The 24,694-nt window shown below is 50.8% G+C and overlaps 1 protein-coding gene across 2 annotated transcripts in view; it reads left to right on the forward strand.

Annotated features, from left to right (window-relative positions):
- Lrp5 (LDL receptor related protein 5) overlaps window positions 1–24,694 on the forward strand; it is a 106,121-nt gene that overhangs the window by 39,750 nt on the left and 41,677 nt on the right. For both annotated transcript variants that reach the window (XM_057778592.1, XM_057778593.1), the window contains exons 6-7: window positions 18,461–18,857; window positions 20,718–20,889. In XM_057778592.1, the coding sequence (XP_057634575.1) occupies window positions 18,461–18,857; window positions 20,718–20,889 (569 nt within the window). The remainder of the gene's footprint in view (window positions 1–18,460; window positions 18,858–20,717; window positions 20,890–24,694) is intronic.

A 24,694-nucleotide genomic window follows, 5' to 3' on the forward strand; every position in this document is an offset into this window, starting at 1 on the left:
GCACTGGTGTGGGGAGGCTGTGATGGGGAGTGCTGGCACCGGCAGGGGGCCCGGTCTGGTGGGGATGGCTGCCACTGTCTTGGGTGTTCCCAAGTAAATATGGTGGCCTCTTTACAATAGTCTGCTTGCTTTATTGAAGCCTCTGAGCGATGTTACCTCTGGAGCTGGGGTTCGTGGTCAGCTCTTGGCTGTGTTTGACCCATGAACCAACTCTTTGGGCATCTTGTGTCTCATTAAAAAATGATGTCCTGACCTAGTAGTACCCTCAAAGTTCTGAGCACGTCAATGTATGGTCACACCCTAAAAGTTAACTGTCCTGAGTTTTTAACCAAAAGCTATTAGCTGTAAAAATCGAAAGATGGCAGCATTAGTGGCCGCTGTGCGGCGCCTGACTGCGTTTTCCTCTTCCAGTACCATTTTTGTCCGCTGAGAGCAACATCCACGGGTTTACAAGTGCAGACATGCGATTTGGTTTGGCTTTCCTGCATCTTTGCTGTTTATTTTTCTTCTTGTGGCTCTTTCCCCTGAATCTTCCCTCTCTGTTAACGCCCCTGTACAAATGTGGGTCCCAGATCAGCCTTGTTGAATGTTTTCTTTCTGACTGAGAGTGGACTTTCTCTTTTTAAAATATTTCTTTCCTTTCCTTTTCTGAGATTATAGCTAATCACATCATTTCCCCCTTTGCTTTCTTCCCTCCAAACCCTTCTATATACCACACCTTTCTCTTTCAAATTCATTCATTTTATTGTTACATGCGTATGTGTGTATGTATATACATATATGCATATACATATATTCTTAAATACAACTCAGTCTGTATGATGTTACTTTTTACAGTAAGGTATGAAATATAAACTTAGGCTGATCATTTCATATGGGATAACCAATGGTGCACTCTTCCCTGGGGAAGACGATTCCTCCTGCTAAGTGTTCCTTAGTGGCCTGGATGTCTTTGGATAGGTTGAGGCCTCATTGACTTTCCCCGTCTACTTTAGCCTGCCTATTGTTGTCCTTTTTAAAGACAGGATTTCATTATGTAGCTCTGGCTAGCCTGGAACTTGTTACATAAACCAGGATGGCCTCAAATTCATGGAGATCCACCTGCCTCTGAGTGTTGGGATTAAAGGCTTGTGCCCTCATATCCACTGATTCCCCTCTGATTCACACACCTGCTACCTTTGCTGCTCCGGGGCTCCTGGTGTCATCATCCTGCAGTGAGCAGCATTCTCATCGTACAGGAATGCATTTCCTGCAGTATTTCCTGCTGTGCTTCCTCAGGTAGCTTGTTCTGGTTCCCATCGACTTAGAGATGCTGCCCAGTGCTGCCCAGCCTTGGGAATGAGTCAGGGGTCAGAGGATGGCTCTCTGGGTTGTTACGGATCCTCCCTTTTTTCTTCTTAGAGCCTGATTCCTGCAGTCATTGCTCCACTCCCACAAAGGCAGGGGAGGCGGCTGGCTACCTGCCACCACACCTGGTCCAAGCAGCTTCCTAGAAACTGTCTCCTGGTGTCTGTGTTTGTGGGTGCAGGGTTGTCCTCGCTCAGCCGTAGCTGAGTTCAGGCACAGGGTGTGACTCTGAGGGTTTCCTGGCTCCTGCTGTGTGCCCTGCAGTGTGGGTCTTAGATTGTAGATACTGCTGGGGTTGGAGATCAGGGTGAGCAGCTGGCCCTGCCCTTTCTGTGGGAGCCAGGTCCTTTAGTGACTCAGATGTTCAGAGGTCACATTTATACTTCCCTAAGAATTCTGTCTCCACCGCACGTGAAAGGCACTCCTAGCAAGACCGTTGAAAATGTCAAGTAGAAGGGACAAAGCATTTTGTGTCACTCCAAGATCTGCTCAGGTGGGAGTGTGGGACAGGCTTGGAGCATTCCTTTAGTCAGTGTGGATTTCTGTATGATAAATCCGAGTTTTCCACTTTGGTTGCAGATGCCCTGACTAGGGTGTTCTGTTAAAAGGAGGGAGATGATGCCAGGCGGTGGTGGCACACAGTTGGGAGGCAGAGACAGGCAGATCTCTGTAAGTTTGAGACCAGCCTGGTCTACAGAGCCAGTTCCAGGACAGCCAAGGCTACATAAGGAGGGAGCTGTTTCCAGATGAGATAAGGTGTGTGTCCTAGTTAGGATTTTACTGCTGTGAGAAACACCTTGATCAGAAACAACTCAGGGCAGAAAGGTTTGTGTGTTCCACAGGCCACAGTGTCACAGTCCATCATGAACATATCAGGGTGGGAACTTAGGCAGGAACTGAGGCAGAGGCCCTGGAGCAACCCTGCTTCCCGCTGACTTCTCATGCCTGCTCTGCCTGCTTTCTTAGGAAACTGAGGACCACCTGCCCAGGGATGGAACCACCCATACCAATCACTAATCAAGAAAATGCCCTGTAGACTCGCCTCACTCAGATGGAAGCATTTTCTTTTCCTTTTCAAATTTTATGCTGGGTGGTGGTGGCTGCACCTGCCTTTAATCCCAGCACTCTGGAGGCAGAGGCAGATGGATCTCTTTGAGTCTGAGGTCAGCCTGCCCTACAGAGCAAGTTCCAGGACAGCCAGGGCTACACAGAGAAACCCTGTCTCAAAAAAATCAAATCAAAACAAAGCAAAATCTTATTTATTCATGTTTGAGAATTTGATATAAAATATTTCAATAGTATATGCTCTCTTCTCCCAGGTCCTCCCCACTTCCCTACCCACCCAAATGCATATTCTTTCTCTTAATAAAAAAAGGCACACACAAAATAAACTGGAGTCCAGTTTGTGGTGGAGTGCTACTCCTGAGCGTGAGGCCTGCCCTAGAGTCACCGTGCTGAAGGAAACCAGCTTTCTCTCTCCCAGAAACTATTGATTGCAAAGAGCTTCTTGACCTGGGGCGGGACTTCATGCCCACCCCCATCTCTGCCAGGGGATTTGTCTGACTTGAACTTGTGCATACTGTCTAGTCTCTGTGAGGTCATGTGTGCATCTGACCTGCTGTCTGGAAAATGCTGCTTCCTCCACCACTGACTCTCGCAGTCTCTCCTCCTCCTCTTCCGCACAGATCCCCTGGGCTTTGAGAGGAGCGGTGTGGAAAAGACATTCAGTTTAGGGCTGAGTGCTCCAACCTTGGAGGCATTTTTTTCAGTTGAAGTTCCCTTTTCCCAGGGAAACCCTAGTTTTTGTGTCAAGCTGACAAAATACTAGGGGAGTAAGGGTGTGCCCCAGAGTTCTGTGTGATGATAGGACCGAGAGTCCCTGTTTTCTCTCAGTAATTCCCAGCCTTGCCTCCTTCAGGACTTCCTGTCTGCTGGATCCCTTGGGCAGTTCCTGGGCTGCTAGAACTACCCTGGACCTAGAACTGCTAGAGAGAATCAAGAATCCAGAGTTAGGCTGGGGATGTGGCTTGGTGGTAGATTCTTTGCTGAGTATGCTTGGAGGCACCATACAAATCAGGTGTGTTGGTGGTAGTCCACATCCATGTAATACTAGTACCTAGGAGGGGGGCAGGGGGATCATCCCTAAAAAGTTCAAGGTCATCCTTAGCTACGTAGCTAATGTATTTTTTCATGTGTCATGCTTCAGAGTAATGTGGAGACGAGGGAGAATGGATTCTGTCCTTGAGAAGCCTAGGGTCTACTTGGAGGAGGACCTATACACACACCCCCACAGCTCTGAGCCTAAGAGGCGAGCTTTAGTGAGGTGGCTGTCCATGCACGGTGTCTGTGCTCTTTGCAGGCTGTGAGCATCCCTTGGTGTGCATAGCTTTGCATGCTGCAGGATGTGGTGCTGTGTAGAGTACAGATTTTGCCTGTTGAGATGCCCTGTATACTGACTGCAAAAACAGAAGATATGACTGGTTTGGGGGAAGGCAAAGCAAAGAGACCACTAAATCCTGCCATCTTCTTGTGTTTGGTGGTGTGGTCTTGAGGTTCTGGTGGTCAGAGGCTTCTTGCAGGCATCTCACCAGTAGGAGGTCAGAGGTAGCTAGAAGGGCACAATGGTGCCTATGGGTTTGTTCGTTCTTTCCTTTTTTCTTTGTTTTCCTTTCTTTTTTTATTTTTTTTCGAGACAGGGTTTCTTGGTGTAACAGCCCTGGCTGTCCTGGAACTCAGTCTGTAGACCAGGCTGGCCCTCAACTCAGAAAGATCCGCCTGCCTCTGCCTCCTGAATGCTGGGATTAAAGGTGTGTGCCACCACCGCCGAGCTGCCTGTGGGTTTCTGCTAGCACCTGGGGATCCTCACTGCTGTCGGGTGGAGAAGGAACGCAGAGTCGCCAGTGGCCAGTTACCTAGGGACCGCCTTGTGCCTGTGGCACCTGTGAGATGGCGTTTTCTTTTGAGACCGTGTGGGGAGAACTGGTCTACAGAGGGCCATAGGGAAAGCCAGATGAGTGCCAGCCCTGCCCAAAGATCTGTGGGGAAACAGGAATGAAGAATGGAGAAAGGCTGTGCTGGGGAGATGAGCATTGGAAGTGAGGGGCACGCAGAACACAGGGACTTGGGGTGGGTGGCACATCTTGCTCTGCAGCTGGTACAGATTCTTCTGGTGGTGAGGAAACTCACTGGCTACCTTGGAGCACCTCAATTTCAGCCTCTTCCAGCATCACCTTAGGCTTTAGCCCAGGTCCTGGCTGTTTTCATTGAGCAGACTCAGCCTGCCTGTGTTCCAGCGTCGTCATCCGCAGACGGGAGCCAATGGCAACACTCCATGGAGTGTTTGGAGAACTGGCTGTTCAAGGCAGGTAGGAACTGGACTTGAATTTGAACTTGAACTAGGAACCAGGCAGGCACTCTGATTTGAGATCATGAGAACAATTCTTCCCAGAATGTCTGGAATCAAGTAGATGCCAAGGTTAGGTGGTGGCAGGGCTGGAGAGATCTCAGTGAGTGGACGGGCAGGCTGGTGACCTGGTACAGAAGTGAGTGTCTATCTTGGGGATTCTGAATGTGCGTGGCTCCCATTCTATGGATTCAGGCCAGTGTACAGGGGCCTGGCTGTCCCTGGACTCCTGTGATGCACTGTTTCCTAGCCAGCTACAGGCCTGAAGGAGAGGGGATAGAACGTGGTTGAATCTACTCCTCTGGGTGGGAGCCGCTGCCATAGCTCAGAAGCCCCGGGCGTGCCTGCTGGATTCCTGGACTTTACATCCTGGAATTGGAGATGGGAGAGTCCTGCGTTGTCCTGGGTTGGAGAAAATGGAAGTCAACCCAGAGCCTCCCTTGAAGTAAGGCCTGAGATGGGGGCCCTGTCAGGACCCCAGTTAATGGGAGCGTGGGAAGGTGCCCATAAAGTGGGGGCAGAAGGAACAAATGCTTGTGTAACCAGCTAGCGGAGTGGTGCCCCTCATGGCCCTGAGCCACTCTCTCCCCTTCTGAGAGGTAAAGAGAGCAGAGTGGCCCCTTGGCGTGGCTGGAGATTGAGTGAGAAGCGTGTGCCTGTGGAGGCTGGCCTTTGACGTGGGGCAGTTTTCTCTGTCACTCTACCTTATATATACACCTTAGCTCAGCCACTCTAGATAGCTAGCGTGGTCTGGGGACCCTTTCTCTGATGTGCTGGGGATCTATACTCCAGCCCTCCACAGAACGAGCAGGACGAGCCATCCACCAAGACATCTCTCCAGCTCAATGAAACTTTTTTTTTAAAGATAGGATCCTCTTGGGCTAGAGAGATGGCTCAGAGGTTAAGAGCACTGACTGTTCTTCCAGAGGTTCTGAGTTCAATTCCCAGCAACCCCATGATGGCTCACAACCATCTATAATAAGATCTGGTGCCCTCTTCTGGCCTGCAGGGACAAATACAAGCAGAATGTTGTATACATAATTAATAAATAAATCTTTTTTTTAAAAAAACAACAACAACAAGATAGAATCCTCTTATGTAGCCTCGGCTAGCCTGAAAACCCAGTATGTAGTCCAGGCTGCCCTCAAATTCATTTCTCCTGACACTGCTTCTCAAGAACTGGTCTTACAGACTTGTACTATCATGTTAAAAAAACAAAACAAGGCTGGGGGTGGTGACACGCGTAGTTCCAGGCCAGCCTGGTCTACAAGAGCTAGTTCCAGGACAGGCCCCAAAGCTACAGAGAAACCCTGTCTCGAAAAACATAAAACAACCCCCCCCCAAACAAAACAAACAAAAACCTCAAAACTTCTCACATTGTTGGGGTGAGAACAGACTGCATACCTGTCCTTTGTGCTCAGGAGCTTTGGGGGTCTCTGCTTCCTGTCCTCCAGCTCTTCTGAAGTGGCTGCAGCTCAGCAGAGGGTCTCCTAGCAAGTAACCTGCTCTCTCCCCAGTCAGTCAAGGCTCTGTGTGGCCTGGGGTGGCTGTGTTGTAGATTTTCCCCATCAGGGACATCCTCGACCCCAGGAAGCTGGAAGCTGAGAGCCCTGTGTTGTTTGGCCTGGACCAGTCTCCCTCCCTGCCCCCACTGGAACAGCCTCCACAAGCAGCTGGCTTTGGTTTCCCCCATGTTTTTCCAATTATGTGGAATGGGCTAAAAACAGCAGCAGCAGGGGCCTTATGTGGGAGTCGCCACTGCTGACTGTCCCCCGAAGCCTGCAGCTCCCTTGCCGCCGGTGTCTTGGCGTCCCACCTTTTGCGGACCCCTTGTCCTGTTGTTCTGACTTTTGTCACTTAGGCTTTGGGGCAGCGACTTAATCACACGCGTCCTGCTGCCTAGGTCACAATTCACCAATCCAGAGGACTCTATAACCAGGCAAAGCTGGCTGCAGGACCTGCTGCCATGGGTCCCCTAGATAAGGCCTAGGATGGGCATAGATTTGGGTATTTACCCCCCGCTGCACTTCTAGACATAGTTTTAATTTGTTTCACTGTCGGGATCAGGAGCAAAAAGAAGGTGGGTGGAAGCTGCAGAAATAACAGAGGGCGTCACTATTGGGTCTGATGGGTAGGTGGGACAAATCCTCATGTCTGTCCGTCCGTCTGTCTGTCTGTCCATCCGTCCATCCACCCACCCAGGCAGATTAGCCAGATGGGCAGGCAGCCCTCAGCCAGGGCCAAGAATAATGGGCGTGTTTGTTCCCAGAGTCTGGCTGGCTAGTCACTTATCGGGGAAGTAGGTCAAAGGGAAAAGAAAGGAGGTCCTGTGGGGGAGTCAGCTCTGCAGCCTTGATTGGCATTGACTTTGCAAACAGAAGGCAGCTGCTGTTCTCAGCCATGGACTGTGAATTTTTAATAGCAAGAAAATCTGATGGGACAGTCTGGAGACTGTGTGGCCAGCCTGCATGCTACCCTGTTGTGTTTCTGTGTTACCAGGTGGAACTGTATCAGAAGCACACACTTTCTCAGTGTCCCATGAGATCAGCTCTGACAGTTGATACTTTTGTGTGACCGCCACCCAGCTAGGGAGGGTTTTCATCACCCAGAAAATGCCCCAAGGCCCCTCCCTCTCATCTGACTCTGATTTCTTTTCTTTTGTGTGTTTGGGTCCTTTGCCTGCATGTTTGTCTGTGTACCACATGCATGCCTGGTACCTAAGGAATTGGTAAGCCTCCATGTGGTTGTTGGGTATCAAACCCGGGCCCTGTGCAAGAATAGTGCTCTTAACCCCTGGGCTAACTCTCAGCCTCTTCATCTCACTATGAGGCAGGTAGCTCCTTGCTGTTCTGAGGTGGGCCCATACCACATTCTTAGAAAGGAAAACTTTCCCTGGGGTCTGGGCACAGCTGGCACGGTGCCAGCTACCACTTAGTGCTTCCTGGCTGTGATGACCAGCGTGACACAGACTGACATTGTGCTGTGATCACTTGCTTCAGTCTGACTCCTGTCCCCCTCTCTCCTATAGCCCAAGTCCACCTGAGGTCCTTCTGGTGCACTCTTGGTTTTTGGAGAAAAGTTTTGGGTTTACAGGGTCCTGACCCTGCAGTGACCCCTAGACTCCCAGAGAAAGCGCAGTCCCCCCTGCTTTTTCTGGCATGAGACTCCCTGGACTTGTGGTTGCCAACAATTAGAAGGAACCTTGCCAGGCCCGAAGTACTCAGCTGACACTTGGGCCCCCCGCTTGTCTTCAGAGAAGCGTTTGGGTTCCAGCTCCTAGCCTCCAATCCTTGTTTACCCTGTACCTCCCGTTCCCTGGAAATGGATGGTTAGTTCCTTCTGGCCTTGCTGCCTGACCCCTCTTCCTGTGCCTGGTTAGCCATTGCTCCAGGCCTTCCTCCAGGACCTGCTTTGATGCCAGGTCTCCTTCGCTCTACTGTAGGCCCTGTGAGGGATGGCATGTGCCTTAGGTTCTGCTCCCAACTCTGCTACGAAGGACAAATGTATTCACCTCTCTCACTTCAGCTTCCTACTGGACCAGGGTCAGGGCCTAGGAATTGGGATATGTTGTTAAATGCAGTGGCAAGAGCTGAGGTTCTCTGGTTATTTCTGGGGTCTGTAGCAGCTAGCTGGGATGCATCAGGTGGGACCTTGTTTGTTCTCTCTAGACCACTCTCAGGAACATGGTGGGTTTTGGAGTGTGTGGGTTCTGGCCTCAATTCTTTTCTCTGTGGCTGTGAAGTCTGGGTTCTTTTACTTTATCCACTTGGGAATGCCACCTGCGATCCCACCTCTGAACTTGTAAGCTGCATTTTATTTATTTTAGTTTTATGAGATCAGGTTGACCTTCAGCTTGTGATGATTTTCCTGCCTCTGCCTTCTAAGAGCTAGGACTGCAGATATGTACCACCATGGTTGCTTTGAATCATGTGGGCTGTGGATAGTCAACACTGGCCTAAGGAGAAAAGGGTGTCTTCATACAGGTCAGTGTATTACACTCTTTGGACTCTTGCCAGCCACCAAGTGATGACAGTAGTGTATTCCCGGGGTGGAGACTGCTGCCACAGCTCTCAGTCCTATCTTTCTCCTCTCCTCCCGGAGCTGCTTGGGAAATCTTTGGGCTCGCTTTGCTTCCCAGGTGGGGACTGTGCACAAAAATGAGTGCATGCTCACAGCCGCCAATGGGACTGTGGCTTCTGTCTCATGGTTTCTGCCCACCCTGCCCGGGGCTGCCTTCTGCAGAGTCTCCTGATGCAGAGGGCACAGCTGTCCATTAAGCTGTAGCCAGCTCTAGGAGCTGCAGAACTGCATGTGACCAGCAGTAAAAATAACTACACTGGGGCTAGAGGGTAAGCACGTGTTGTATTCTATTGGGGGACATGAGTTCAGTTCCCAGCACCTCTGTCTGGCAGCTCTAGGGTGTCTGACCTCTGCGGGCAGCTGCACTCATATTCTCTCTTTCACACCCACACACGCACGCGCATGCACACACACCCCAAAACTTACAAAGAAAACAAAAAACGGTCTGCTGTATCTAGAACATCTACTGTGTTCCTAGAACCAGAAAGACTGGCTTTTTGGAAGAACTGAACCTTGTCCCTGGAGCAGTATGTATTATTAGACACTTTCTTTGTCACCTGAGAAAAGCATTTTGAGAAGGGTTTATTTTGGCTCACGGTTGGAGCGCACAGTCCATCATGGTGGGAAGGATGGCAGCGGGGCTGTGAGGTCACTGACCATATTGCAGTCCGGGAGCAGCGCGAGGTGAGTGCTGGAGCCTAGTGTACTGAGATCTCAGCTCGTGGGTGTGTGCTGCCTACCTTCAGGGTGACCTTCTCAGCTAGACCTCTCTGGAAACACTCACAGCACACAGAGGTGTGTCTCCCAGGTGATTCCAAGTCCTGTCAAGCTGAGCATGAAGACCCTTGCATGGTGCCCTTCTGCAGCTAACTCACCTTTATAGCCTTATAGTCTCCCCACCCTCTGCCTCAACCCTAATTTGCCCAGTAAAGCCATACTTTATGTGTCACCTCTGACCTCCATGAGGGTCTCCAGGGGGTGTATTACTGCTGTAGGGAATGGGGGTCTGTGCTGGGGCTGAAATCAGGGCTTTGCCATAGACTCTCTAGCCTTGATGGGGGACTGTCTGCACTTTAGTCTCCGGACCAGTAGCTTGCTCAAGGCTGCTCAGTAGAGAATGTGCTTGGGCACTGACATGGGACTGCTTTCCTTCAAGCTTATGGTGACTGGACAGTACTGCTGGTGTAAGACCCTCTCAGTGGCCCGAGGGTCATGGTAGAGAGGGAAAGCAGACATAGAGGTGAGAACCAGTGAGGAACTGTCACTGGGAAATGGAAGAGGAGGGAGTCCATCTGCAAGAAGCCTAAGATTGCCTTTGCCTTTCTTCTCTCTGGTCACTCTGTGCTCCTGGGCAGCAAGTGACTTAGTTGAGAGCTATGCATTCAGCCCAGAACTCAGGCCTGGTCTGCTGAGCCATTGCCGATGAGCTAAAACTTCCTGTGCTTACTTGTGGGGCTCCTTAGGGTGAGCCATACAAGGCAGGCAGTCACTTGGGTCTTGGGGTTATAAGCAGAGCCCAAGACAGGCCTGGCCACTTCCTTTGGGTCTATGACCCTGTGGTCATTAGCAGGGTTTCCCAGGCCAAGGTACTGGGCTGCGGTCTTGGCATTTGTCTAACCACTTACCCCCCAGGGGGCAGAGGAGAAACTTAATCAATTGCTAAAAAACAAAAAGAATCTGGCTACCAGTCAGATGCGAAGCCGCAGGGCTGGCTGTTTTCTGCCTTTCAGACAGCAGAGTGAACAGAGACCCACGCAGCCTCAGACCTAGGCCGTAAGGAAGCAGCAGCCTGTGCCTGCTGGGAGGGCAGCTGAGGAGACCGGAACAGAGGAGGGCTGGACCGCAGCTGCCCTCAGATCTCAGCTTTCTATCTTGATGAGAAGGAAGTTGGCAGGGCAGAGCCACAGGGGTCATGGATGCCTCCCAGACTGTGTGGAGCCTCACTGAGGGGCCAAGGCCCTTCAGGGGCAGCCTATGACCTTGGGATTGTGGTGGACTGTGTGGGAGGGTTGGCTGTGAGGTGACCAGGGTTCTGCCTGGGGAATCCGCCTTCTCTTATTAATGGGGTTTTGCATCCCCAAGATGAATTGTTATTTTGCTTGTAGAGAGAAAAAGCCCTAGAGAAATGAGCTTTTCAGTTCCTACATGTTCAGTGGGTTGTCCCAGGCTTCAGCAAAGGCCCCCGAAGACGATGGGGTCACACTTTTAGGTTGTGGTTGTGATTTTTGGCCCCATCCTGCCTTTTACCTTGTTCTTCCCTTCATATTGAGACCCCAGCAGTTATAGCCACCTGTTCCCAGCCCTGCCTCCAGGACTGTGCTTTCTTGAATGGCTCCATGGAAAAAAGCCTTGCCTCCCTCCTCGACGGAGACCCCTCCCAGGATCTACCTGACCCCAGTTCAGAAGCCTTTTTTTTTCCATATAAGGAAAAGTTTGTTTACCACAGAAAGGAAACCATTAATATAAACCGGAAAGACCATTTATAAAGTATTATCTATGTGTATGAGTGTTTTTCCTACATGTGTGTGTACCATATGCATGTCTGATACCTGCAGAGACCAGAAGAGGGTGTCTGATCCCCTGGAACTGGAGCTACAGGTGTTTGTGAGCCACCATGTGGGTGCTGGGAATTGAATCCAGGTCTTCTGCAAGAGCAGCCCGTGCTTTTAACTGCTGAGAGTCTCTCCAGCCTGGTAAACAGGAACATTTAAATGATCCAGAGTTCTGCCGCCTTAATGAAGCTGCTTGAAACAGCCCCATATTTCTACTTTTTCTCTAAAAAGTTTTTACTGGGTATTTATTTATTGTTTTATTTGTACGTGTGTACATGTGCCGTGCTGTGTATGTGGAAGTCAGACGACGACTCAGAGGAGTTGGTTCTCTCTACCATGTGGGTCCTGGAGATTGTACTAGGTCACCAGGCTTGGTGGCAGGCACCTTCATCCACTGAGCCATCTGGCTGGCATGGTCTCCACCTCTTCCATGTGTGTATATTCAAGTCCAGGTGCACATTTGTTCGTGTCTGCAGACTCATCTCACTCCTTAGCATCCAAGAGTGTTTCCTGATCCATAGAGAGCCACTGTGACATCTGCGATTTAAAATTAACCTCTCCCTCCCTCCCTCCCTCCCTCCCTCCCTCCCTCCCTCCCTCCCTCCCTCCCTCTCTCCCTCCCTCTCTCCTTTTCTTTCCTTTCCTTCTTCCCTTTCCCTCTTCCTTCTTGTATATTATGGAATATCTAGAGCAGTGGTTCTCAACCTTCCTAATGCTGTGACCCTTCAATATAGTTCTTCATGTTGCTGTGACCCCTAACCATAAAATTATTTCCATTGTTACTTCATAATTGTAATTTTGCTGTTATAAATCATAATGTAAATATCTGATGTGAAGGATTTTGATATGTGACCCCTGTGAAAGGGTCATTTGACCACCAAAGGGGTCTCAATCCACCAGTTTAGACTGTTCACAGGTTCTCCTTTTTTTCTTTTTTCTTTTTTTTGTTTTTTTTTGGGGGGGGCAGGGTTTCTCTGTATAACCCTGACTGTCCTGGAACTCATTCTGTATATCAGGCTGGCCTCAAACTCGCAGAGAACTGTCTGACTTTGCCCCCTGAGTACCGGGATTAAAGATGTGCTCTACATCACCGTCCAGGTTCTCCTCTTTGGTGTTGGGTTTTGCTGTCATCCTGAGCTGTGGTGACTGTGTGTTTGTCTGTGTGCACTGCAGCTTCTATCCCCAGGCTCTGAGCTGTGCTCAGAGGGGAGCAGGTCCTGTCTGCTGTCCAGAAAGCCTGAGTGGCTGTGACACTGGCAGAGGCTGCAGCACACTAGACTTCATAGGCTTTCCTACCACTCAGCCAGTGTGTCACCGGAAGCTACTTGTTTTCATGGTCATTGACTGTGCTTTCCTTTCCTTCCTCCCTTCTCTTCCCCTTCCCTTTCCATTTCCCGCTCCCTTTCCCCTCTCTCCCTCCCTCCCTCCCTCCCTCCCTCCCTCCCTCCCTCCCTCCCTCCCTCCCTCCCTTCCCATCTTTGCTCTTGTTGAAAGATTTTATTGTATGTGTATGAATGTTTGCCTGCATGTATGTGCCCCGTGTGTGCAGTGATGATGGGGGCCAGAAGACAGCATCGGGACCCCTGGAACTGGAGTTACTGGTCATTGTGATCTGCCATGTGGGTTCTGGGAACAGAGCACAGACCACAGAGCTCATAACTGCTAAACCAGCTCTCCAGCCTCTATTTTATCTTATGTTTTATTATATGTGGATGTGCCCATGTATACCATAGTACCCATGGGACAGCTTTGTTCTCTCCTTCCACATTTGCATGGGGTCCAGGACTTGAACTCAGGTCTTTATGCTTGCTTATTAAGAGCTTTTTACCCAGTGTGCCATCTCACTTGCCCCAACTTTTACAAGGGTTAACGCTCCCCAGCCACAAGCCACAGGGCTCACTGAAGGTTTCCCTACAGCTTGAGGGCTCAGAATATTTGCTTTTTTACACAGATAACGAGAAAATCAGAAGTATGCTCTGTGACACATGGGATGATAACAAAGTTCATGCAGTAATGTTCAGAAGTGAGATTCTGTTTGTGCGCAGCTGTGAGCTCTCATTTCAGTGCTGCCCGTGACTAGACTCTTTCCTGGAGATGTTTGGCCCTCCTTGGTCCCTAATGGGAAATATTTGCCAACCTTGTCAGAGAACCCCAGGTCAGCCCTGTGGCCCTTCGAGCTTGTTTTCTTCTAGGCTTTTGTTTGAGGGCGGCAGTCTGTCCTGCTGTCTGTGTCTGTGGTTGCAATGCTACTGCATGCACAGCGTGCTGTTTGCTTGTGGCTTCCTTAAGGACAGGCTGGGTTTGGAGTTGCCTGGTGCCCTGTGTGTGGCGGGTCCTCAGCAGAGTGTGGCCCAAGGGATTCACTCCTTTCCCCCATAGCGCACATGCTGGCCTCTGAGCTCAGCTTATACTTAACTGCTGTGCTGCCCACCCCTGCTTCCGAGTGATCATTGTGCCATTGTCCAGCTGTCCCTTCTGCTTGGGTTCCTCCTGAAGCTTCCTACCACAGCACCTATGTGTGACCTAGTTTGTACGCCATTCCTCTTTTGAGGTAATCAAATGAAGCTGAAGCATCGTGCAGATGGCGGTCCACAGAGCACGTCTGCTTAGGAGGAGGGCCATAGAGACACACAGGGCAGTCAGCTGTGTGAAGCTGGAGGCAGGAATCAGAGTGATTGGCAAAGAACCAAGGAACGCCAAGTATTTCCGGCAACACCAAGAGCTGAGGGAGGCAGGAAGGACCCTCCCTTGGAGCCCAGGGAGAGAGTTGGCCCTGCTGCACCTGACTCCTGACTTCTGAACTTGTTAAAATCACGGGTTAGGGTGTTGAAGGCTGTACCCTGTGTCTGGCACCTGGCCTGCAGTGGGAATGCTCCCTCCTGTGTCCTATGTGTTCTTGGAGGAAGTCGAGAAGCCAGGTGTCCACACAGTAGGTCTAGGGTTGTCAGTGCCTACTACAGAGAGAGGAAGGTTTCACTTTCAGGAAAGGGCCTTGCCACCAGTCTTCACCACCTGTGGAGAAAGAAAGAAAGATAATTGTAAAAAACAAGTCTTTGCTCAAACTTTCCGTTTCTAAACGGTTTGCTTCCTTGATGTCTAAACAAATATCATTTGCTGGTTCTACAGGCACCAAGCAGTAGGCAGCCTCTTCTTCATGGCCATCACTGTTTGTTGTCCACCTGGCCAGCACCAGGGTTTTTGTTATGACCTCACTTTAAAAGACCCTTCTCAGAGGCCAGCCATGGGCGCCAGCCTTGGCAAACATTGGTGGGAGGTTCCTCTGCGGCTGCCCTTTGCTGGCCTGACCTTGGCCAGAGCCCTGGAAGTCTGTGTACTGAGCCCAGCCCTCACACCTTGGGTACATGACTGAGATGTGGCCCTGTCTCAGGCATCCTGTTGTGGTTTCTGTATTTTTCTTGGCAGAACTAAAAATGCCTCAAATTGCTGTGCAGCCATGGAGTTCCAGAGGACCCCCTGCTCATCATGATAGAGTCACTAGCTGCCTCAGGGTTAGCTCCACAATGAATTACTGCTGTAGTCGCCAAGACTTAATTCACAGTCTTTCTCGGGTGACTGGGAGGAGTCCTTGTTCCTGGGTGTGCTCTAAGACCTTATATTTACTTAACTCGCAGAGGGCTAGGGCCCGTGTGGAGTCCTTGGGGCATTCTGCTGGACTCTTCCCTGTCATGGCAGAGGCTCCTGAGCCAGAGAGCAGCCTCTCAGGCCTCCACAGCCCCTCTCCTCTCCTTCCCCACTCCCTTGCTGTATTTCATGGCTACAGTTTGAGATTGTTGATTCTTTCTTGGTCTTGTTCTCTTCGTGGTCTCTGCTCTGTGACCCTGGGAGTGTGAAAGGGCTCATGAGTCTGTTTTCCCACCTCTTCCTTTGCCATAGTGGGTCTAGGCTGATGTTAAAGTAGTTAGCTACCCATAGATACTGATGGTGTGACCAAATTGGTTGCTTCTGATAAGTTTCTTGCACTCACTCCTCAGGTGGCTCAAGAGATCTTCCCACTTGCTGCTGCGCGGCCCTTGAGCCAGGAACTTGGCCCCTCTCTGTACCAGGTTTCTCAGCCATACACACTTCATGGCAGAGTCACACCTAATGTGAAGATGGTCCTCATATAGGTGGCTGCATTAGGATTGAGGGGACAGGGTTAGCAAGACAGGTTCGAATGTGGTATTGGGAACAAGTGTCAGTTTCCACAGGGGATCATTGATTCTGAAGTGTTCCTTGGGAGCACTGTGAAGCCAGGGGACAGTTGCCGCACACTGTTCCTTACAGAGGCTCTGACAGTTAGGGCCCTTCCTGGCCCTTCTTGGGCATCTTCTATAAGCAGACCTCTCTTATCCATCGAGTTGACACCTGGCTCAGTGTTAGAGCCAGAAAGTGACTCAAGGGCCACCTGGCCAGTGAAGAAATAAGCCCAGAGACTGGACCCTGCCAGATGCTCACACCAGGTGGGTTCTGCTCCAGGACTGTGTCTCCATGCAGGTTTGACCACTGTTCATTGCAGGAAAGAGCCCATACCAGTCCCCATGATTCTGTGGGTTGGGTACCCTGCCAGGCTGTCCACAGAGGCCCCAAAGATTAGAAGGTGGTGTGTGACCTGGGCCTTGAAGGACATGTCAGCAGTTAGCAGATCATGTGGGATGGAGCCCAGAGGAGGACATGTCAGCAGTTAGCAGATCATGTGGGAATGGAGCCCAGAGGAGGACAGTCAGTTGAGATTCCAAGGTACGCTCTCCTTCCTTCCCAACACGGACCTTTCTTAGGCAGCTGGGATTTGGGCCAAGGGTCTTTGTGGCTGTTGGGCTTCAAGGACTCTCACAAGTGCTACTTTGCCTCACTTCTTCACCTGGTGCCTCAGTTTCCCCAGCCCTGTGTAGGAAGTTGTTGTATTTACTCCCTTTAATGAAGGAATCAAAGCAGGGTGTCCTGACCCTGAGGGACCTTGAGCCAGCCAGGATGGGTACAGGCAGCTCTCTGCTGTTTGACAGCAACATGGTCAGACATGACTGATACCGGGCTGTTGGCTTGGGGACTGGCGTGTGAGGGAGGTCTCAGCTGTTGTCATGGCTGCAAAATACTTCTTAACTGTAGGCGCGTGGCCCTGTGCTGCTGGAAGTCATCTTTGGCCCTAACGTTCTTGGTTCTGTGGATACTAGAGAACAGTAAGGGCTGGAAGGAATGACTGGCTATGATACAACTCTGGGAGGGAGCTATACCCTGCCCCAAGTAGCATCAGGAGGCATTTGTGTCATGGTTGAGGTCATGTTTGGGTCCACAAGTCTGCATGAGGCTCTGTGGGCATCTCTCTGAGATGCTTTGCTGGAGGGTTGAAACAGAGGCAGATGCCCACACTGCTCTGTAGCAGGTGCTGGGGTGCCCAGGTCATCCCTTTTCTCAGCTCTGTGTCCTAAGACCTCCTTCCCCTCCCCCCGCCAATATAGTATCTCACTATGTAGCCCTGCCTGTCCTGGAACACACTGTGTAGACCAAGCTGACCTGCAGCTCACAGAGATCCACTTAGCTCTGCCTTCTAAGTGCTGCGATTAAAGATGTTCACTACCACTACGACCCTTTTACTATTGACTCTTAAAAAATTTTTATTACTTTTTTAATGTGCATTAGTGTTTTGCCTCCATGCGTGTCTGTGTGAGTGTCAGAATCCCTGGAACTGGACTTAGAGACAGTTGTGAGCTTCTATGTGGTTGCTGGGAATTGAACCCAGGTCCTCTGGAAGAGCAGTCAGTGCTCTGAGCCATCTCTCCAGCCTTTGTATTGACTTTTTTTTTTAAATTCATTTATTCTTACTTTATGTGCATTGATGTTTTGCCTGCACGTATGTCTGCATGAGGGGGACAGATCTTAGAGTTACAGACAGTTGTGAGCTGCCATGTGGGTGCTGGGAATTGAACCCACATCTTCTGCAAGAGCAGTCAGTGCTCTTAACCTCTGAGCTACTCTCCAACTCCCCTCCTCTTTCTATTGACTCTTAAGGTGTGGTTTCAGCTCAGGCCCCGGGGATTGGAGCCTGTGAGGGTGCGGCATGCTGTCGGTTCAGAAGGGACTCTAGCAGCCACTTGACCCCCAAGCCTAGCTGTAAGATCTGAGCCTCACCAAGTAGCCAGATTGGTTAGGGATGGTGTTCCTGGGGCTGCAGAGCCTGGCATTAGCTCACATCAGGAAGGAGATTTGTGAGGGCACTCCTAATGTACCTGAGGCTCTCTGCACTGAGCCCAAGGCCACAAAGTGTAAGCAGCAGCTAGGGAGACCTGGGTTTCAGAGCTTCTCTACTGCCCACAGGTTCTCGTGTCTAGTGCTGAGCTGACTTTGACAGCTCACAGTGGCCCTGAGATAATCCTGGAGGTGTGTTCCTTGCCTGTCTCCTGCGGCAGCCCCATCTATAGACCTTGCTCTGCAGAGGCCACAGTGGGAGGAACTTGTGGGGCTGGGCTGGGCTCGGCTGAGGCGATGCCTGGCTCTGGGGCTGCCTTTCGTTTCTCCCTCAGTTGCCAGGTGTGTCGAGTGGGCTGACTTCTGTGACAGTGCTTGTGCAGCGGGTGTCCAGGGCCATGCCTGCACTTCAGAGCCAGGCTCCCTCCACCCCAGCACTGTGCATGTCAGAACTGGGTGCAGGTCACTTGGTACAGATTCCTGTCCCTGGCTGGGAACTGGGTGCCGGAACAAGATGGGGCGCCTGCTGGAAGCTGTGTAGGTGGATAGAAGAGGAGAACAGGACTGGCAATTCAGGTCTGGAGCCCTGTGCTTCCAGTAGGGTTTTGTTTTTTTTTCTTTCTTTCTTTCTTTTTTTTTTCCTACAGAGGCAGACTTGTGGTCAGGAGAGGGACTAGAGGGCTGGCAAAAACAGCTCTCACACTGGTGGAAGCCAAATGGCCTGCCTAAAGGGCTTCAGGCTGATTATTCAACCTCTCTGCGTTATCTTCTGTAAGACAGAAGCCCCTCAGCTGCTATTGTGGTCTAGGGGCCTAGCTGGCCCCACTGTAAGTCCAGACTCTTGTGCTGCCTCAGCCACAGCGACTGACCTCTGACCTCGCTGCTTATATCTCCACAGGGGCTGAGGAAGTGCTGCTGCTGGCCCGGAGGACGGACCTGAGAAGGATCTCTCTGGATACGCCTGACTTCACAGACATAGTGCTGCAGGTGGGCGACATCCGGCATGCCATTGCCATCGACTATGACCCGCTGGAGGGCTACGTGTACTGGACAGATGATGAGGTGCGGGCTATCCGCAGGGCGTATCTGGATGGGTCAGGCGCACAGACACTTGTGAACACTGAAATCAATGACCCTGATGGCATTGCTGTGGACTGGGTCGCCCGGAACCTCTACTGGACAGATACAGGCACTGACCGAATCGAGGTGACTCGCCTCAATGGCACCTCCCGAAAGATCCTGGTATCTGAGGACCTGGACGAACCTCGGGCCATTGTGCTGCACCCTGTGATGGGGTAAGGCTGGGACTGCAGGTGGGCTATGGGGTGTTCCCTTCTACCCCAGCCCCCCTGAGATGCGCTTGCTAATATGCAGAGTTCTGAGTCGGTGAGCGGGGCGAGTTTGAAAAGAACATTTCTTGGAAGAGCTCCCAGTGCTGCTGATGCAGCTGCTCCTTGACTTTGAGAGCTTGGGCACCGGCCATTGGGTAGTGGGTGAGAAACCCTGGAGGGCTGGGTGAAGGTTTGGTTGGTAAGAGTCTTGCCTCATAAGCATAAGGACCCAAGGATCCACATTAAAAAACAAACAAAAAACCCCAGAGAACTGGGATTCAGCTCAGAGGATTGTTCAGCAGGTAAGTGCTTGCTATGCAGATACGAGAGTGAGAGTTTGGACCTCCAGAAACCCATGTAAATGTCTGGTGGATATGGCTGGGACAGAGCCTCTGAGACTCCAGTGTCTGTGCCTGATGATGAAGGGGATTCCTGAGCGAGAACGTTAACCAAGCAGACCTTGATGGGGAAGGTGCTATGGAGCTCTGATGTTGGGGTGGAGCCAGGGAGAGTCTACTTAGTGCAGGGCATGAACCTGTCTAAAAGTCGGGCTGGTCTAGCGTGGTGGCTATGGGCTTCTGATCGCTGTGAGCACCAAGTGTGTTTTCCCCTTTCATGGTGAGGAACCAGAGCATAGCAGGTCCTGCAGATGCCTACAGGTTCTGGTGCCAGAGCTGGATCTTGTCTATCTGTGGGGCCTTGTATGCCAGAGAGGATGGAGGGGTTATGTGTGGAGGCCCAGAGCAGGTGGGTAGCAGGGCCTTGGGGTCAGCGGCCGATGATGGAGTGTGGGCCCAGTGACCCTGGGCCCAGTAATTGGCAGAAGAATTTGCTCTGTGGTAGTGACCAAAGCGCAGTGTTGTTCCCAAAGAGGATGGATATAGGGAGCAGTGGGGTAACTGGAGCTCTCGGGGTGAGGAAGCAGGGGTCTGGTGGTGGTCAGCTCAGATGATGGGTCAGGAGCTTAGGATCTACTCCAGAATACCACCATGAACTCAGTGAGGTCACAGTCCCATGGGTCACAGTATTCTATGTGAACTGAGCGGGAAGCAGATACCAGGGTCTTTACCCACCTGTGACGTCTGAGCCAGAGGATCCAGGGAAATGGGACAGCCAGTGACCTGTGTATGATCCCAGGTCTAGGGAATAGTATTTCAGACAGGGGGACCAGGAGGATGGTCAGAGGTGGCAGGAGACAAGGCTATATTCTCAGACTGGATTGGCCTGGATTTTGTTAAATTAAAGCTTCTGTCCTCACTAGGTAGTGATGGTGCACGCCTTTAATCCCAGCACTCAGGAGGCAAGGGCAGGCAGATCTCTCTGAACAGGCAGATCTCAAGGCTTGCCTAGTTTATAGAACTAGTTCTAAAACAGCCAAGGTTACACAAAGAACCCTGTCTCAAAAAACCAAAAATCCAAACAAACAAACAAACAAAAAAACCGAAAAAAACTCTGCCCTCTGCTGCCCTTCAGCTTTTTCCTTGGGTTGAGCACACGTCTCACATCCTGAGTATACGGAGCTTTGCTACCATTTATAGAAGGCTTCCCGCTGCCCTCTTTCCTGATGCTCTGGCCTCTAGCAAATAGGTCACGGATAAGGCTGCCCCAGGCTCTCTGCAGGGTCACTTCCAGAGCTCTCCTATGGAAGGAAACTGAACCTGCCGCCCCTGGGAGCCCAGTACCGCCCTGTGCTGTGGGGGTGTCCTGATGTTCCCACCGAGCTTAGGCTGTGTTGGCCAGCAGTCTGGGGGAGGTGTGGCCCTCAGAATTGGGGTGCAGCAGAGACATAATAGACACTATCTGGGTCATTTGCTTTTTCTGTAGCCTCATGTACTGGACAGATTGGGGGGAGAACCCCAAAATTGAATGTGCCAACCTGGATGGGCGAGATCGGCATGTCCTGGTGAATACCTCCCTTGGGTGGCCCAACGGATTGGCTCTGGACCTGCAGGAGGGCAAGCTGTACTGGGGGGATGCCAAGACTGATAAAATCGAGGTGAGTGAAGCCTATGGGGTGAAGGTGTGCCTGAGAAAGCATGCTCCATATAGGGTAGCATGTGACCAGACTCTTCTCTGTTGTTCCCGAGCTCAAAGTTTCATGCAGAGACCTGGCCTGGACACCCTGCAACCTGTCCCATGTGTTTGCCATAGATATCAGTAGATAGCTGTGTCCTGCTATGTGGCCGAATGGAATCTGCAAAGAAATAACTTATGGTGGGTTTGGTTTGTGGCTTAGTTGGTAGAGTGTTTACCCAGCATGTGCAGAGCCCTGGGTTCAGTCCCCAGCACCACACACACGGGGCATAGCAGCATGTATCTATATCTGAGCTCTCAGGAGATGGAGGCAGGAGGCTCAGGAGTTCAGGTCATCCTTTACTGCACAGTGATATTAGAGACCCTGTCAAAAAATATAAATAAATAAAACCAAACCAAAATGGCTGTGGTTGCACATGTCTTTAATTCCAGCACATTGAAAGCAGAGGCAGATGGGTGGATCTCTGTGAGAGTGAGACCAGCCTAGTTTATGTAGTGAGTTCCAGGCTAGCTAGGGAGGCATAGTGAGTCCATTTCAAAAACAAAATGTTTATGGGCTGGGGGCTGGCTGATGTGATGGTTAGTGGGGAAAGTAGCTGCTGCCAGGCCTGACCTTATGAGTTCGATTCTTGGAACCCGTGTGCAGGAGGAAGAGAACCGACTTCTGCAAGTTGTGTCTTGACCTCCACATATGATCTCTGCCACGCATGTCCCCCCTCACACACACAAAGTAAAAAAAAGTCTTAAAAGTTAAATATGCAAGCGCTTAAAAATGGTTTCTGGTGATTTGTTCTGTCAGTCTAAGGAGGTCTGTGCTGGCTTCGAAGGAGGAGGAAGGAGGATTGGTATAAATTTGAGGTCAACCTGAGTTACATGGTGAATCCTAGGTCTGCTTGGGCTACATATTGGGACCCTGTCTCAAAACAACCAGAAATGCTGGTCATCTGCAGTGTGATGTTTTACTTTTTTGGCTTTTCAGTCTTTTTTGAGGGGCCCGCCACCCAGCTCCTGAATACATTCAATCACAGAGGCGTATTCTTAGTTATGAATGCCTGGCCTTAGCTTGGCTTGTTTCTTGTCAACTTTTCTTAAATTATCCCGATGACCTTTTGCCTCTGGGCTTTTTCCTTTTCTTCGGTATGTCTTACTTTCGCTCTTACTCCGTGGCTGGCCGGGTGGCTGGGTGGCCGGGTGGCCGGGTGGCCTGGTGGCCGGGTGGCCGCGTGGCTGGCTGGCTGGCTGGGTGGGTGGCTGGCCCCTGATGTCCTCCTCTCCTTGTCTTCTTGCTCTTCCATGCCTCACTTCTCCTTCTGTTTATCCTCTCGGTCTGCCAGCCCTGTGTATCCTTGCTCCTGCCTCGCTCTTCGCTATTCAGCTCTTTATTAGGGCCATCATGTGTTTTAGATAGGATATATATATATATATATATATATATATATTTTTTTTTTCCACAGCTTTACAGAGTTAAACAAATGCAGCATAAACGAAAGTCACACACCTTAAAATAATCTTCCCCAACAGTTCTCGGGTGTCCTCCATGCACCTTAAGATGTAAGGCTGTACTGGAGCCAGTAGCTGCTCTACTGTGGCGGGCAGCACCACAGCAGCTGGAAATGGGGGCTGCACAGCTGCACAGCCTCCCAGAGCAGCCGTCTTGTTCATCAATACCTGTGGGTCATGCAGCACCCCTTGGGGTACTTTGGATGGGTAACCCTGTCAGCATCATAAGCAATTCTTTTACCTTGCTTGGTGCGCCTCCTCGGGGCGGACACTTTCCTGCTTTTTCTGGGATCTTCTTGTGGCTCCTTGTGAGTAGGGGTCACTACCTGTTTATCACCATTGAGGGTACTCTCCTTATGGCTCCTGGAGAGGCCTGGGCTGGGTGGCCTCCAGGAGATGGTAGGAGCTGGAGAAGAGGCTGTATCTGAAACTTTGTTTCTAGGGGAGCAGGGGTCCTCAGTGCAGTGGGCGACATGAGCTCAGCGTCGGATGGGAGATGCTCTTCTCTTTGGAAACCCAGCTGCCTGTTAACCATTTCTCTCAGATTTTCCTATTGATAATCTCTCTTTCTTTAAAAGAAAGTTTTTTTTTTTCTCTCAAAAAAGTTTGAAAACACCTATCTCCTGGGCCAGTGAGCCAGAGACAGTCTCTTCCTCCAATGCGGCCGAGAATGCTTCATCTTTGGTACCGTAGTTGCCAACGGGAGCATGCCAGGGTTACATGGCACCCACAGATGGACCACATAGCTGATGCTCTGTGTGCTCCCAGCAGAGTGGCCTTCAGTGTGTTCAGTGCTGTGTGGTGATCACTGCTCTCCCCTTTCAGAATACTTCTTCACCTGGACAGCAAAGCCCGTGCAGGTCCTAGTCCCTCCTCGTGCTTCTGGTCCCTCAGCTCCTGGGACACTCCTCACCCTCTGTCTCTGTGATTGGTTTCTTGGGTTTATTTCCTGTGACTAGACCCCTCTAGTCTAAAATAGCCTTTTAAGTCTGGCTTTGTTAGGAGCATAATGTATTCAGGCTCCGTGCTGTCCCCTTCACAAACACGTCTTCCTCTTTTGTAACAGGCTGCATGCCAGTGCGCGGTGTGAATTGCAGGTCCTCTCATCAGTCCTTCCTTCCTTCCCTCCTGTCCATCTGTCAGGAGAGACTGCTGTGGATATCTGTGGACACCTGTTTGTCTGAATGCCACTTCTGCCTTCCCTTGAGTGTGTGTCTGGGAGAGTTGCCGGTCAGATGGCATTTAAAGTGTGATTTATACACAGTCATCTGTGACTACTAGTTTCAGGGATGTGGCGACCTCTTCTGGCTAACACAGGAACTGCATGCCTATGATGCAGAGGTGTAAAACATTTGCACATGCTGGGTGTAGCAATGCATGAGTGTAATCCTAGACAGAGACAAGTAGATCTCTGTGAGTTTGAGACCAGCCTGGTCTACATAGTAAGTTCCAGGCTAGCCAGAACTATAGAGAAAGACAGCCCCCGCCCCCCACCACGGTAGGACATTTCTGTAATTTCTATTTCCATGCATTAGAGCAGGTAAGACCTGCTTATTGCCAATTTCATTTTCTTCCAGATCTAGGAGGGCCCGTATTCTTTACCAAGGGATGCCACGGGGTGTGGTTCCTCTGTCACGGGGAGGCTGTCTCTATGCCAGCCCAGATCCTTACCCTGGGTGTGGCTTGACCTGGCCAGGAAAGCTCATTTTGCTTCAGGGAAACCAGGGAGTAGGAGCCAAGGCTAAGCCATCTGGCATCCACCACCCTATTTCCTGGTGTCTGTGCGGGCTGCTTTCACCACTCCAGTGGATCCAGGAAGAGTATGCTCTACTGCAGTCACTGTTACAAGCTCAAAGTTAACTGTATAAATTGGGCTAGGGATATAGCTCAGTTGGTAGGATGCTTGTCTAGCACGCATGAGGCCCTGAGTTCCATCCCAAAGCATGATGATATTAACTAAACATGGTGGTGTATACCTGTAATTCCAGCATTAGGGAGGTGGAGGCAGGAGGATCAGAAGTAGTGAACCTGAGGCCAGCCTGGGCTTGATGGAATCTCAAGAAAGAAGGGTAGTAAAGAAGGAAGGAAGAATGAATAGAGCAAGGGACTGGCAAGGAGGCTCAGCAGGTAAGGGTACCTGTTACCAAGCCTGTGAAAGCCTTTGAACCCACCTGATGGAAGGTGAGAACTGGCTCCTGAAGATGGTCCTGACTTCCACACTGACACCATGGCACACACACATGCAACAGAGACGAGAGAAATAGAGA

This window comes from Chionomys nivalis, chromosome 8 (assembly GCF_950005125.1).
Source record: "Chionomys nivalis chromosome 8, mChiNiv1.1, whole genome shotgun sequence".
Lineage (NCBI taxonomy): Eukaryota > Metazoa > Chordata > Mammalia > Rodentia > Cricetidae > Chionomys > Chionomys nivalis.